This window comes from Suillus clintonianus (genome assembly GCF_016758775.1).
Source record: "Suillus clintonianus strain FC179 chromosome Unknown DEU56scaffold_50, whole genome shotgun sequence".
NCBI lineage: Eukaryota > Fungi > Basidiomycota > Agaricomycetes > Boletales > Suillaceae > Suillus > Suillus clintonianus.
Genome location: NW_024539274.1, coordinates 152,412 through 166,282, shown reverse-complemented (window position 1 = coordinate 166,282; position 13,871 = coordinate 152,412). Strand labels below are relative to the sequence as shown.

At 50.3% G+C, this 13,871-nt stretch overlaps 5 protein-coding genes across 5 annotated transcripts; 3 read left to right on the top strand and 2 right to left on the bottom strand.

Moving 5' to 3' along the window:
- Positions 1 to 84: 84 nt before the first annotated feature.
- On the top strand, positions 85 to 2,240 carry DEU56DRAFT_812038 (vacuolar amino acid transporter 5). Its single transcript, XM_041353587.1, has 10 exons — positions 85 to 431; positions 487 to 506; positions 560 to 771; positions 819 to 1,024; positions 1,090 to 1,235; positions 1,284 to 1,418; positions 1,474 to 1,777; positions 1,840 to 1,910; positions 1,968 to 2,056; positions 2,109 to 2,240. The coding sequence occupies exons 1-10, from the start codon at positions 260 to 262 to the stop codon at positions 2,161 to 2,163; spliced, it is 1,410 nt and encodes a 469-aa protein (XP_041207013.1). The 5' UTR covers positions 85 to 259; the 3' UTR covers positions 2,164 to 2,240.
- A 455-nt stretch (positions 2,241 to 2,695) lies between these two features.
- DEU56DRAFT_739349 (uncharacterized protein) lies at positions 2,696 to 5,366 on the top strand (the record flags this gene model as incomplete). The annotated part of the gene is made up of 4 exons (XM_041348723.1): positions 2,696 to 2,901; positions 3,046 to 3,183; positions 3,235 to 4,624; positions 4,683 to 5,366. The coding sequence occupies 4 exons, from the start codon at positions 2,696 to 2,698 to the stop codon at positions 5,364 to 5,366; spliced, it is 2,418 nt and encodes an 805-aa protein (XP_041207012.1).
- Positions 5,367 to 5,650: 284 nt separating this feature from the next.
- Positions 5,651 to 6,653, top strand: DEU56DRAFT_812031 (HRDC-like protein). The gene is made up of 5 exons (XM_041353586.1): positions 5,651 to 5,727; positions 5,778 to 5,859; positions 5,907 to 5,984; positions 6,040 to 6,138; positions 6,198 to 6,653. Exons 1-5 carry the CDS (start codon positions 5,658 to 5,660, stop codon positions 6,271 to 6,273), a joined length of 405 nt encoding a protein of 134 aa, XP_041207011.1. The 5' UTR covers positions 5,651 to 5,657; the 3' UTR covers positions 6,274 to 6,653.
- An 853-nt stretch (positions 6,654 to 7,506) lies between these two features.
- On the bottom strand, positions 7,507 to 9,922 carry DEU56DRAFT_812027 (pseudouridine synthase). Its single transcript, XM_041353585.1, has 9 exons — positions 9,417 to 9,922; positions 9,180 to 9,273; positions 8,969 to 9,121; positions 8,886 to 8,917; positions 8,490 to 8,835; positions 8,363 to 8,440; positions 8,198 to 8,263; positions 7,907 to 8,142; positions 7,507 to 7,854 (listed from the first exon to the last, which is right to left on the bottom strand). The coding sequence occupies exons 1-9, from the start codon at positions 9,809 to 9,811 to the stop codon at positions 7,608 to 7,610; spliced, it is 1,647 nt and encodes a 548-aa protein (XP_041207010.1). The 5' UTR covers positions 9,812 to 9,922; the 3' UTR covers positions 7,507 to 7,607.
- An 89-nt stretch (positions 9,923 to 10,011) lies between these two features.
- Positions 10,012 to 12,315, bottom strand: DEU56DRAFT_812020 (uncharacterized protein). The gene is made up of 5 exons (XM_041353584.1): positions 12,266 to 12,315; positions 11,699 to 12,215; positions 11,394 to 11,645; positions 11,048 to 11,330; positions 10,012 to 10,995 (listed from the first exon to the last, which is right to left on the bottom strand). The coding sequence occupies exons 2-5, from the start codon at positions 11,975 to 11,977 to the stop codon at positions 10,151 to 10,153; spliced, it is 1,659 nt and encodes a 552-aa protein (XP_041207009.1). The 5' UTR covers positions 11,978 to 12,215; positions 12,266 to 12,315; the 3' UTR covers positions 10,012 to 10,150.
- Between the last annotated feature and the right edge of the window lie 1,556 nt (positions 12,316 to 13,871).

Here is a 13,871-nt window from a genome sequence, read left to right as displayed (position 1 = left end):
AGTTGAGTTCGGAGACGGATTACCAAACGGGGTGAGCACGTGGATGAAGTGCGGCTGCCTCGTGGAGGAATGCTCCTTGTTTTTGCCTTCTTTATCGTTCTCTCACACGCTGGCTCAGTTTATCCACTCCCTATCATTGACTCTGAGTACTTGGCCAAGCCCCGTGCGTGCGTTATCCCACCCAATTCGCAGCGGATACTCGATTCCTGCTGCCAGCCCAAGTTCCGAGTCATTAGACCTAGACTTAGATTCATACGAGATGGTGCAGAAATACGGAGCGGTGCTCACAACGGCGGCTGACGCAACCGCAGGTGATAGCGAGCACAGTGCCCTTCTTGGGGGGAATGCTGCTCCTTCAGCAACGCAAAGGGAAGGTCATGCGAGCATACTGAGCTCCGTGAGCAACCTCACAAATACGATCATGGGCAGTGGTGTGTACTTCGTTCAATGTATGAATTTATTTAGAACTGATTGGCCTGTATGCAGGTATGCTGACATTTCCTTTGGTAAGGTCTCGCAGAGCTGTAGGGGGGTTTTGTGCTCATTTGACGTCATTCAGGCTATGGCCTCTTCTGGTATCATACCAGGAATCATCACATGCATATTCTCTGGTGGTGTTGGCGCTTTCGGTTTGTACCTGCTCTCGTTATCAGCTAGACGCGCTCCGCATAGAAGCAGCTCCTTTTTCGCGGTTGCACAGCTTACATTCCCGCAAGCTGCTATATTCTTCGATGCTGCGATAGCTATCAAGTGTTTCGGAGTATCTATCAGGTGAGCGTTCCTCAGCTTATTCTTCAGGTAATTCTAACGGCATTTAGCTATCTCATAATCATCAAGTCACTCATGCCCAGTGTTGTGGCATCATTATACCATGATTTGACTTCGCCGACTACTAATCCGCCTGCGTGGGCCCTGTCAGGTCGGAATTGGATCACGATCATTATGTTCATTTTAGTCCCTCTTGCATCCTTTCGTCGTTTGGACAGCCTTAGACACGCGAGTTACATCGTCCTGTTTTCCGTCGGTGAGCCTAAACCTGTCGTATCATTCACTGAGACAGCTGATTAACACTACGTACGCGCGACCTAGTATACCTTGTGGCCATTGTCATTACATGCTATTTCAGTCCTTTAGAAGGTACAGCTCCAGCTGGCGAAATCCATCTCATTCACTTTACGCCAAACTTTATCTCGACGTTCCCTGTGCAAGTCTTTGCGTTCACGTGTGCCCAGAACGTATGGATTTTCTTTGTGGTATGATGATGCGCTAAATAGTTCTTCTAGCTGTTCCCTATCTTCAATGAACTGAAGGCGAACTCGCAGCAGCGCATGAATATCGTTGTTGGGACTTCCATTGGTAGTGCCATCTTGGTATATGAGGTCATCGCACTCTTTGGCTATTTGACCTTTGGTTCCAACGTGAATCATAGTTTTTCGCTCTTGTATCGTGCGTACACTAACGACTTCTACCAAGGTCGGCGCTAACATCATCGCCATGTATCCATCGACATCGATATTTATCGCTATTGGGCAGCTGGCCATCGTCCTGCTCATCACGTTCTCGTATCCACTGCAAGTACAACCCTGCAGGAACTGCTTGGACAAGATTTTCCATGTAGGAGCCCCTACCAAGGTTCCTGGCAGTGATAATGATGATGAAGTTGTTGATGAGGATCATGCCGTTGCCGACATGTCCCTTTTCAAGCACACGCTGCTGACCGCTGCCATTACCGGTTTCGGTTTCGTTGTTGCCTACTTCGTTGATAACCTCCAAATGGGTACGTTGCTTGGTCGATGCTGAGGAAGTGACCGTCTTGATTTGGTTATTTGCCCGATGTAGTGCTCTCCTTCGTTGGCACCACCGGATCCACAACTATTTCGTTCATCCTTCCAGGCGTACTCTTCTGGAAGGTGAGGATCTGACTTCTGATGCTTTTCGGAACCGCCGCTAAGGACTATGTGTTTCAGATCTCTCGAGATGATCCCAGCGTGAGCAGAACGCTCAACAAAGCTGCCCTCGCTTTAGCAGGGTATGGGTGCTGTGTGTTTGTATTCTGGTACGTAACGTCGCTGTTGAAGGCAACAGGTATTATTAATATGATTCAACAGCTCGGGCTACAACATTTACCGAATCTTTAATCCCTCAGAAGTTTCCTCCCACTGAAGATCCTGTATAATATACGCGCGTACATGTACATTTTGTTATCATATGAAGAATATAATCTGCTTCTTGGCAAATGATGTGTGGACTGTGGAAGTGCCTTAGAACATGCTGTGGAGACTGGGGTCGTGGGAAGAGGTGAATTGAGCTTGGGATTTGGGGCCTGTTAGGCTTTCATCCCGAACACCTACGCTCCCCTAGACCACCAGATGCCTCCAATCTTCTTGTCCTGACCTTTTCTTTAGACAGGTCATTAATTGCAGTGTACGACGTCGACAAACCATTTACTGTTCAAATTCTCCATGTCGTTTCGTGAGTCTGAGCCTTTAGATCCCTTTCAAATAATTTCTGAATGCGTGGTCTGAACATTGCCATGATATTTGCATTGGTTGCTGTGTATTGCGATACAGAGCCTCTATCTACGCCTTCCTTTTCAGCATCTCCTGCGACCTATATCTCCTGCTCTTCATCCCCATCTCCTGCATTGTCCCACACATCCTCCAGTTCTCAGCTAGAGTCGAGTCTCGCTCCAAGCATGACTTCAACATCACCCCCTCTTATCGAACCAGCAAATGTCCAGTCGCCGTCGCGCTCTGATTCTGATACTTTCGCAGAGTTGGAGGGCGCTAGCACATTTCTCACCGACGTCGATCCCCAGATTATCGAAGCCCTCAAAAGTAAAGATAGGATATACGTCCTGAAGCTCGGTGAGCAGATGGAGAGTTTAATCAATGACCGAAGGTGCGTCTTTTTGTCTGCTCATTGTGCATGGTGATTTTGCGTCGCGATGTGCGACAAAGTGCTGCGTGCTCACGCGGCGCAGCTGTTTCTGCGGCTTTTTTTGACGCCGAATGATTTTGATGTACTGACGGGTTTTAGTTTTAGGCCTAGGCTTGATCTGATGCCTGCTACATCATATCAACGCCTTTTGGTGCACAGATGCTCTGCCTACTATAAACTGGCGCCAGACACTGACCCCGTTACGAAGACCATTAGCGTCCTTCTTACAGTGGATAGTAGAATGTTCGTATATTTTCACACCGTATTATCACAACTCACCCGGGTCATATATAGCCCCACCCGTCGCATAGCGGCCCTCGTTCCTGCCCAACCCTCAACCCACCCAACTATCAAAATCATGCGGCGGTCTACTACTGACCGTGGTCGGTCAAAACCACACTCACAGGCTGGTTCGATTGCTGGAGAAGACGCTGAGCTTTCCGATGTAGAGCCATCCGAATCTGGAAGTCAGGGTGGCCGAAGTAATGCTACTGGCAGTAGCAAGAAGCACAAGACGATCGCAGAACGCGAGGCCGCGTATAATGAAGCACGTTCACGCATTTTTATGGATTTCGAGGAGAGAGATAAATGCAAGGAGAAGGATTTGAGCGCTAGCTCCTCGACAATCAGCCTTACTTCTGGCTCTGTAACGAGTGCTGGGGAGACCAGTAGCATCGGCGACATTGACATTGAATCTGTCAGTTCACCTACTACGGAGAGCGAGTGGTCTGGACCTGCTGCACGCGATAAAAGGGACAGCAAGCGCTCAAACGGGTCTGCGCGAAGCCTCCGATCGAGCGCACCTGTATTTAACGTCTGTGGTTCAAGTAGCTCCCGAGGGTCAAGAGCACCATCACCATCCTCTTTCAAATACCCCACTTTGTATGAACCTTCCCCGACGGCTCCCCCGTACGATGGGGCCCAACCCCCTGTACAACCTGGTTATGTCAATCCTTATGTGTACGCATACCCTCAACCACCACCTCCCTCAAACTATATTCCTGGTTATCCTTACTACGCCCCTTATCCGTACTCCCACCCCCAGGCTCCCATGCACGCACCAGACAATTCGGCGGCGCATGGGACAATGGAGGCGTATCCCTCTCCTCAACATGCCGCACATCCAGGCGTTTACGTACCGTACGCATGGTCACCCGCTCAGCAACAACAATCACTTCCTCATCCTCCCATGCAACATACGGCGCAGCAACCTCCTACTCCATCGGTCGCGCCACCGGCGTCGCAATACTCCACTTTTACGCCTCCTGTTCCACCATATGGTCCATACCCTATGCCTGGCTACTTCCCCCAGCCCCATCACGTACCACACGCACAATCACCACTTCCTGCTGTTCAGAACCATGGACACTATCCGGGTAATGGATATATGAATGGTGCTGGAGGCAGCGACGCCATGCCCTCGAATCGGTCGTATCCTGGCGACTTGACCCACTCACCTTCAATGGGTCCCAAGCCTCGTGGGGCTCCTCCGGCGCGTAGTGCCTGGAGTTATGGGCCAGGGGTGGGCATGGGCGGCTTCGGTGTGAACAATGCGGGCGGCCGTCCTGGTGGTGGCGAGGTGGTGGGCCCACGCCTGAGCTCATCGGTTAGAAGACCTTCTGGCAATTCAAACACAAGCGCCTGTGGCAGGATATCAGCGGGCGACGAAGCGTCGTCAACAGCTGTGAGTTATTTTACATGGCTCTGCCCCCTCTATTGTTGACTTACTTCCCCTATTGTAGTCGTCTTCAACAACTTCATCATCTTCACGAAGGACATTCACGTCCGCCTCATCCCAACATCCTTTACCCGCGAGACCCGATTGGGCCGTCGGCTTGAAACCCCAACCCACACTTCACGCCACCCACCCTCGGCATCACGATCACTCCATGAACTCCCGAACTATGTCTCCCGCCAGGAACAATTCCCAGCGCGGCCATCAAAATCCATCTGTCTCACTTCAGCCTACAGATTTCCCTCCTCTATCGACTATGTCCCCCACGCCTGAGAAGCGCACACCGGCTGTTGCAGGTGTCTGGACGAACCTATCATCGACTCGATCCATTCTCATGCCAGGGAATAACACTTCGCACGGAAACGCACTCGCCAATCATTCCAACACGCAATCTAATGCGATAGGCGCTCCATGCAATACCCGACTTGAGGACACGGATGGGGGATTTGAGAGGCCGCCGCCGAAGGGAAATGTAGAGTTATTCAATCCAAAGGGAGCTTGGAAACCCGGGGGGCCTCAGAGCCGTAGTCCACCAGGGGGCTCACAGGACAAGGACAAGATCGAGAAGCTACGCGGCGAGGCTGTTGCCAATGCCATTTTGGTTGACAAAATGGCGATGGTATCGGTGGAAGATAATGAAGCTAGCTCAAACGTGCCGAAAGTTTCTCCTCCTGTTGCTCTGGCGACTTAGGATTTAGGTGAGTTCATTCTTCCCAGCTCTCGAAGTGGACTTGACGCATTTTCAGTGATGCCGCCCCATGTTGTGTCTATTGTTTTGCGCTAGCTAAGTCTGCATGTCGTTGCTATCGTTGCATGTATTCGCACACAGGGAATTCGAGGTTGTTTTCACTAGATATATCATAAAAATGTGTAAACATATAATACAAGTGCTTTTTGCCCATGATCATTATTTGTGTCTGCTTACAGTTGTTATATTCGGAGGTCTTTGCCAAACAAACTGAACTTGTTACTGTGGCTGAACATGACCACCCGACTTCGGCACAGGCCTCAGCTAGAGGACGAAGATGCTTCTGCACTCAAGCTCGGAGCAGGTGTGTTTTCTTGTGCTTTCTGGTAACGCTGTTCTCACTTTTCTTTACAGAGTTCAACAATGCTGGTTGCTTGCTGATCTCTGAAGTCAAGTATCTACTGGAAAATAGGGACAAGGATGCGCCAGACACTGCGTATGACTTCTATACTCCTCTTCGTCCGTGTTCTTACCTCTATCCAGTGTGTACAACAAGACCCTCGAGTACGTGAAGACGTTTGCTAAATTCAACACCACCGATTCCGCCAGCGCGGTGCGAGAGTCAGTTTCTATTATCATTATTGCTGTCTATCCTTCCTACCTGGCTTCATCTTAGAACTCTTCGACGTGAACCCGCTCTGACGCAATTCGAAACCGCTCAAATCGCCAATTTGTGCCCCGTCGATGCTGAGGAGGCAAAGAGCGTCATCCCAAGGTGACGCACGAGTTCTTATTTTATTTGTTCATACCAAGATGACGAACGTTCTTGTACAGTTTGGTTAAGATCGAGGATGACAGATTGCAAGCATTACTCGACGAGATACAGTTGATGAGGAAGTTCCAGTCCTGAATGATGTCGGTCGTTATCATGCCGCTTGACGTCCGTCACTGGTCCGCCGCTTTCTTGGCCTATTGTCGTCAACTTGCTCCGGTACTTTGACACCCTCAGTACATGCATGTCGCGCTTCTGTTTGTGGTGTTCACCTCATGGCGACTGAGTAGAGCCTATCACTACTATCCTTAGTGCGTCGTCCAGGTACTAGTTCTACGGGATCATAGCAAAATATATGCAAGTCTTGCTTTACTATGTGCACAGTGGATTTGGTTCAAGCGCCTCTAATGGACCTCGCACGATTTAGAAGGCACGCGTTCACCAAAGGTACCAAGCACGGCTCCTCAACGGGGAGTTCGGCTGTTATTGATGACGAGCAATACAACCTAACATTAAAAGTATCAATGGACATCATCATGGAAACTTCGGGCTAGTGCGGATGCCGCATCATGATGATGTAGCAACGGAGCACTAATCAATTCGTGAATTAGCACTCCAAGGAGTCCCAAAGAAGAGTCACGAGGTAAAGGACCCCTCAATTATAATCACAAGTGATGACATGAAGACGTCCATGGCTACCGTGACACGTATTCCCCTCATCCGATTATTTCCAACCCTTTCCTCAGGCTGACAACACTTTTCCTGCAATCACAGATTAATATGGTATCCAACGAAACATCCTTAAGCCCCTCAGGCCTCAGTATCGCCCACCTTAGCATTCTACTATGCCCTGTGTGGCTTGTGCAGGTGACGCGCAGAACTCCACTCCCAGTCTCTCCAGAAGGGCTTCTCTTCCTGCTCAACGCTGTACGAGGTATCGCTTACGTGCCGTCTCCCGTGATTTGTCTTCGCCACATATGGGCAGGCTACCAGAAACCTCTCTCAACTAAGTGGGAAGACAAAAACACAGTATTTCTCCTTCATGTTCTGGGAGCCACGCGTCAAGCCTTATATTATGCAATTGCGCGATACGGATCGCGACGTCCACTTGTCGAGTGACCCTTACGAGCCGTGGGGCATCACCTGTAAGGTCTCGTACAAAAAGTTGCTCAGGCGCCTTCCGAGCCCACTTGCACATCTTGTACAAAGGCACTAGCGTACGGCTGAATATGATTGTGCGGTAGGGGACCAGTTAATCGCGGAGAGTTGGACACGCTTATATGGATGCCAAGGGTGCCAGGAGTTCAGTTACTCGGAGATATAGCAAGCAAGCAATTGGTTGTGCCACATGGGGTTGAAACCTCAGGCTGTAGAAGAGATGGGCTCATTATATTGCTTTGTGTCCTTGAAATATCATTGTGCACCGATTGTGCACCTTGCAAGTGATATAAGATAAGAAACACAACTACTAGTTAGCCTTCCATATCCTCCAAGCGGGATTTGTTCAGTTTGCTCTCTGTCTCCTCATCGTCTTCTACATTCGGGGTTCCTTGTTTATCAGGGAAACTCGTCAGGTCAAACCTTCTCTTCTCCTTGAACGGGTTATCTCTTTTACCTCCCTTCTTTATAACGGCAGCCGCAGGAATAATACCTTTGGGGTTCAGATACAGTAGATCATCACCTCCATACGTGTCGATAGAGCGCACCCAGGCATCAAAGCTGTTTCTCTTCATCAGTTTAGGTGGCAGCAAACACAGTCAGAGGAACCTACACCCCGTCACGGTCCTCAATGCCCCGCATATTATCGTAAATAAAGGTCTGTTTGAATGCATCGATAGACTCTCGATGTTTTTCGAAATCAATTTCGGGTCGGTGATCTGGATGAGAAGGTTCGAGATCCCCATTGATCGAAGTAACTTTCTTGTTATATGAGTCAAATATTGGGTACTCCAGCAGGAGACCAAGAGCAGGCATCTTTGGGACCATGACCATGCGCGGCCCGTATAACTGCGGAAAGGGTTAAATTGTATTGTTTGCCTCATCAGGTAACACGGAAGCTAACCTCGTCAATGACTTGACTTGGTGTACCTGTCCTACAAGACAAGATAAGAGCGGACATCATTTTGCGCTGCGACCAGTTTATCATCGTATCACTGCTATCAAAGTACAACCCTTACGATCTAAACAAATGAGTAAGAGCGACGTTATCAGAAAAAACCCAGCTCACTTGATGCAACATAAAGCTCTGCCCATGGAAGAGGACGCTTATCCACTCAGTGTCTCCATAGACCGCAGGATCAGATATCTGTCGAGATGCTATCAGAGGTTGACTAACCACAATCTCACCAGCCTACCTCAATTTTCCACATATGCCGCTGATTACTGCGATCTCCGAACTCGCGTCCAACAGTAAAGTTATGGAAGTTATGTGTCCCTTCGAACTTCTTTGCAGTTTGACGGATGAGCTCTACTTGATCTGCACTTATCCTCCACGAGCGCTTGCGTACGAGATCATCCATAGAGCTGGAAGAACGAGACTCAGGTGCACTCCAGAAGGGGTGAGCGGAAGCATCTAGAGGGACAACACCCTGCATGGACTGTGTATGTTGTTCATATGCACGCTGAAATCCGGATCCCGGCTTTGGAGGTATAAGGAGGTACGAGGGGAAGAAGTAGGTGTACTTGCGACTGTCGCAAGACCTGAAAGAGAGCTTGTAAGAAACCAGCGAAATGACACTCGTGGAACCCACATGCGAGCATTGAATGAGTTTTGCACGCGGACCTGAGCCCTTCAAAGTTATTTCTTGCCTTACAAAAGAGAGAAAATGCATACCGAGCCCCAAACACGAATCTCTGGTGGGAGTTCTTCGTTTACACGGGCTACGAAGTCTTCCACCCCAGGAATCGCGGTAATTAGTTTCATAGAAACCAAGTTGCCAGCTGCGTGGACTCCCGCGTCAGTACGCGCAGCGCGCCCTAGGTTTACCTGGAAAGACGAAGCCTCTGAGCATCACATTATGACATGCACGATGAATGTGCCATACCTTCACGGGGTCGTCCGCGTTATCTGATGAGACTGCTCCAGCACGCACGAGTGCGTCGAACAAGACACCTTCGATTGTCCGCACGTTGGGTTGTCTATTTTCATTGCACACACATGTTCAGTAGTGCAGGCATAGCGGAGGGACGGGAGGAAAAGATTAAATGTTTTCCTTAGTGGGGCAGGAACAGAAGACAGAAAGAAACCGAGAAAATAAGGGCGCAAGAGAAATTCAGCGTACATTTGCATTCCATTGCACCCCGTCCCGCAGAAACCAATAAGCAACGCGCTCTGTTTCTTAGGCAGGCGCGGGGCTCTAGGGCCCTGCTCCTGACCCTCGTTCTCGCCATCCTTATCCTGATCACGCGTCCCCCGCCTACGTCCCTTGTTCTTCGTATCTTTGTCCTTTCCCCGCCTGGACTTCGCCCAGCCCGCTGCATCCCGCTTTCCCCGCTTTGTATCGGCGGCGGGAGTGTCGGAAGGGTTCTCATGTTCGGTTGAACGTAGGGTCTTCTCGGGCTCCTGGTGTTCAATCCTCACGCGTTTGGAGGACTCTGACCCCCCTGCCTGCACTTCGGTGATAGGTCGTTTGGGAGGGGGAGAGTGTGATTTCTCCGAGTCGTGCAGGTCATACATTACGTATATGTTCCGTCTGTGCAATTTCTTTGATTGTAGACGTAAAGATCGTGATGGAGTCAGCCAGAAAACAGATTGATGAACATACCAGTAGTGGTGCCCGATGGAAGGTGTACTGAAAAAGTCTCAACTTGAACATATGATTGAATTTCAGAAGATGCCAATTATGGTGATCTCTTCATACAGTGGTAGTCTCCCCTAGCCAGATCTGATAGACGGAAGGAAGACGGTCGCTCATTCTAATAAAAATTATTTAACAAGGTAAAGAAAGCATGCTCTATGGTCTGCCAGTACATATGTAGATACAACGTCCACTCCAGGTGCAAAGTGCATCACGCTTCAAGCGCCACATAGGTTCACCACCCGCTCTTCGCACCACCTATAGGTATCCACAAGCCCTTCATATACCTTGGTCACCTCGCCTTTCGGGGTCGCAACCAGCCTCATCCTCTCCACCTCACCTGTTTCCAATGTCATCTCCTCGAAGCTCCCACTCGCGCCCCCAACTTGCGCCTTCCACCACGCGAACTTCGCGAGCACTGCGCCTCCCGTTCCCGCAGCCTCCTTGCTCTCCGCAACGTAGACACGCATCCCAAACACGTCAGCTGCGAGTTGCCGGATCATCTGGTTTGCCGATGAACCCCCAGTAACAATCAGCCGCTGCAACGGCGGTGAGTGCGCCGGAAGGATGGCAGCAATGCGCGATTTGATACTGAGGAATTGGCTCTCGAGGATCGCGCGTGCGTGCTGTGAGGCATCTGGCCGCAGTCCATGCACTAGCTGTGGTTCCTCATTATCTTTACACTGAAATACGAATTCGCCCTGAACCCCTGGAGGGATGATCTCGGGGAGGGGGAAGTAGAATCCCATGAACCCAGAGCTACCTTGCGGCGACTGCTCCACGAGCTCGTTATACCGTGCCCAGTCTGCACCAGCACAGCGGTCACGGATCTGCTCCCGCGCAAGGGCGCCGTTCTTGTAACAAAGCATCGCAATCTGTGCGTCGGGGGTTGTAGGGTGCGAGAGGAGGTGCGAAGTAGTGAAACGGGCAGGGGGCGAGTCGGCAGGGGGAATGCTCAACAGAAGTGTTGTGCTCGTGCCTAGGGACAGGAGCGCATCACCTGGTGCGGAAAGGGCAACGACGGTCGCAGAATTATCGCCCGTGAATGGCGCGATTATGCAATCTATAGGTAACACATGAGAGACATTATAACCAATGAAGAATGAAACGCAGACCTGGGTTAAATCCCCAGCGCTCAACCCACCACCGGGAGATGCGTCCGAGAATCGTGCCGCCGAGGACAGGCTCAGGGCCGATTTTAGCACGTAGTTCGGGACCACCGCACGCCTCGAGAAGCGCGTCGTCCCACTTACATGTGAGTACGTTCATCAGGTTCATCCCGCTCGCGTCAGAGACCTCAATCGGGGCGATATGCCCGAGGAACAGTGAGGGGATGAAAGAAGAGACAAGAGAGATGCGCGCAGAGTTACGGTAGGCGGCGGGTTTGAGGCGACGGATCTTCGCAGAGTTAGAATCAATACTCATTCATTGGATACTGGGAATACAGTGTGCACTACGCACCCGGGCAATTTGGGGTCCTGTGAACCGCTCATAGGCTCTGCTTCCCGTAAGATCTGCAAGCACCTGTGGACCACCAACAGCGGCCTCAAGGTCACGGCAGTCCTTGGTCGTCGAAGAGTCCTGCCAGATGGGTGCATTGGGCAATGCAAATGCATGGGGTGCGAGATGGCCTGGGTCGGCCAATGAGCGCTTTGGATCCATTGCAGCAAGGGCTTTTTCAGCCTCCTCAGACCAGTACACCGAACCATGTTGCTTGATTTACGTATGAATCAGGCTCACTTCACATTAAATTTGTACACACGCACTTGTCCAGCACCAGATATGCCGGCAATAGCACTGAGGTCAACGCCAGCGTTTTTAACGCGCTGCATGACGAGATCGATAGCTTCGAGCCACATGAGCACCGGGCTCGTCACCTCACCTTCGTCTGGGCCTTTGACCGCACCATTCGTTGTGCCATGGGCGGGAAAGTCATGATCGAAATGCACGGCGCTCTCGTGCACAATGGAAGCATCCTCCGCAATCACGATTGCTTTTAGCTGCTGGGTGGACAAATCAAAGCCCAGGAAGAGTGGAGAAGACATCCTGGCACTGAAATTGAAAGTCTGGAATGAAATGGGAGAGTCAGTAACGTCAACATTTCGGACAATTTATTGACAGCGGGGAATTTAGATGGTCCGTGTGCAAAATTATCAGGTCATGGGAGTCTATAAGGTATAGCCATGGAGCCACTATGTTCGGATCCAACGGTGTACGTCAACGGCGCACAACTGTTGGTGCCGAACATAATCGTATTTCAAGGTGCGAGGTTGTCGGAGTACGCTGTGAAATTAACTGAATAACATCGATGTTAGATTTTTTAAGTGGCCTGCCTTGTCTTTGTTATTACTCTAATGTGTGATCCTACTGGCATGAGGAGCTCCACTATGCGAGTCTCGTGTGAGTCGATTATATACTGGTTGATTTTATAAACACGTGATGAACGCGTCGCGATCGATCCCATAACAGCAGTCACGAGTGCAGTAGTGACCTCAATCTCGTAGAAAGTTGGTGCGGTGCCTTTCATAGCGATTCCGACCTTGGTCCTTGGAGTCAAAGGGGCCCGCGGCTGACCGAAGACCCGTCAGCGAGTCTGATTGTTTGCAACGCTTTTGCAAAGTTGCGGTTTAGGCCATGTCCATGTGTTTCTTGTCTTCCTGCATTGCAAGGAGCAAGATGTGGTTTTCATCAATGATGCACACATCCGTTTGGTGTGCCTGTTTTCGGCACAAATGACGAAAGGGATGTCCTTTCTTGTCCTTAGAACCCCTCCTTCTTCGCGTAGCCCACTGCATGTAACAGCAGTACGGTGCAGTCATCAACAGCAGATTCCTCTGCTGGAGCAGGAGACGAAGCAAATTCCATGATACAAGGAGCTCGTAGATAATGCCGTCAACTACGTCGTTGGAATTCTGAAGCCGTGAGTATTAATGGACTACTAACGGTGGGCCGGGGAAGGTTGTCTGTCTCGAAAAAGGTGTCAGCATTCTGGTATTTAACCGTAATATTAATGTTGTACACTGCGAGCTCGTTTCTGGTCCAATCTCAGCTGGCCTTGACGCGCGGCCATCCTAACAACGAATGTACTGTTTAAGGTGTTGGTGATGAATATGAAGTCAAAAAGATCAGTCTGTGGTGACTGCAGGACTGTCGACGAAACGGGTTTGACGTTGGAACCCCGACCCACTTAAGTATTACCCCTGTAATTTCGAGAAAGTAATGAAAGTTCGCTTGCGATCCGGCCGCGCACCACGTCGTCTTCAACTTTCCGTTGGGGTGGTGCAGAAGCTTTTGAGTTTGAGACGGCTGACACGAGTTGATCAAACGGGGAGCGTGCAAGTACCAGTGATGATTGTCCGAGTCAATTACAAATCAAGTCAGTGAATGAGATGTGAGATAGAGGCTAGTATATATACGGTTGTGGCACATTGTATGATGGTGAGGAGGTATGTATGTAGGTAGACATGAACGTGATGCCACTTGTTTTATCATACCTGAATCTGGATCCGTGTCTGGTGAGAGACTTTGTTTGTGGTGGCTTGAGGCTGGGTCCGGTGAAAGCTTTTGGTGGCGAGGGGACATCAAAGTAGATGTTTAGTGCTCGGGCACGTTTTCGTCATGAGGTCGTGAGTCGTCTTTCGTCATTAGCGATGTGATCCTCGCATCAGATGAAGACTCACGGTCGCACGGGGTCAGATCTTCTGTCTCATCTTTGTGTGGCTGCTGAGCGGGAACGTCTTCAAGTTCCGCCTGCTGCTTGGGGACTGCGCCGATAATTTCATCTGGAGATGTGACTTTATTGGCGTCTGGGGATGCGACATTGCTCGTGGCTGGCGACGACGACGCGTTGCTTGACGGCGCCTCTAGAGTGTGAAAGTCGTCGCGCAAGTCATACGAACATTTCTTCTTGCGCAATACAGGATGATCCCTGATATGTCC

What these genes read in the sequence shown, in the direction of transcription:
- DEU56DRAFT_812038 (XM_041353587.1), top strand. Translation starts at nt 260, where the DNA reads ATGGTGCAGAAATACGGAGCGGTGCTCACAACGGCGGCTGACGCAACC. An exon ending in CATCGTCCTGTTTTCCGTCG is followed by an intron (nt 1,025 to 1,089) that starts GTGAGCCTAAAC and finishes CGCGCGACCTAG; the next exon opens with TATACCTTGTGGCCATTGTC. An exon ending in CGTTCACGTGTGCCCAGAAC is followed by an intron (nt 1,236 to 1,283) that starts GTATGGATTTTC and finishes TAGTTCTTCTAG; the next exon opens with CTGTTCCCTATCTTCAATGA.
- DEU56DRAFT_812031 (XM_041353586.1), top strand. Translation starts at nt 5,658, where the DNA reads ATGACCACCCGACTTCGGCACAGGCCTCAGCTAGAGGACGAAGATGCT. An exon ending in TGCACTCAAGCTCGGAGCAG is followed by an intron (nt 5,728 to 5,777) that starts GTGTGTTTTCTT and finishes TTTTCTTTACAG; the next exon opens with AGTTCAACAATGCTGGTTGC. An exon ending in TCCGCCAGCGCGGTGCGAGA is followed by an intron (nt 5,985 to 6,039) that starts GTCAGTTTCTAT and finishes GCTTCATCTTAG; the next exon opens with AACTCTTCGACGTGAACCCG.
- DEU56DRAFT_812027 (XM_041353585.1), bottom strand. Translation starts at nt 9,811, where the DNA reads ATGTATGACCTGCACGACTCGGAGAAATCACACTCTCCCCCTCCCAAA. An exon ending in ACGCGGACGACCCCGTGAAG is followed by an intron (nt 9,122 to 9,179) that starts GTATGGCACATT and finishes TCGTCTTTCCAG; the next exon opens with GTAAACCTAGGGCGCGCTGC. An exon ending in AGAGCTTTATGTTGCATCAA is followed by an intron (nt 8,264 to 8,362) that starts GTGAGCTGGGTT and finishes AACTGGTCGCAG; the next exon opens with CGCAAAATGATGTCCGCTCT.
- DEU56DRAFT_812020 (XM_041353584.1), bottom strand. Translation starts at nt 11,977, where the DNA reads ATGTCTTCTCCACTCTTCCTGGGCTTTGATTTGTCCACCCAGCAGCTA. An exon ending in CAGGACCCCAAATTGCCCGG is followed by an intron (nt 11,331 to 11,393) that starts GTGCGTAGTGCA and finishes AACTCTGCGAAG; the next exon opens with ATCCGTCGCCTCAAACCCGC. An exon ending in GCGCTGGGGATTTAACCCAG is followed by an intron (nt 10,996 to 11,047) that starts GTCTGCGTTTCA and finishes TGTTACCTATAG; the next exon opens with ATTGCATAATCGCGCCATTC.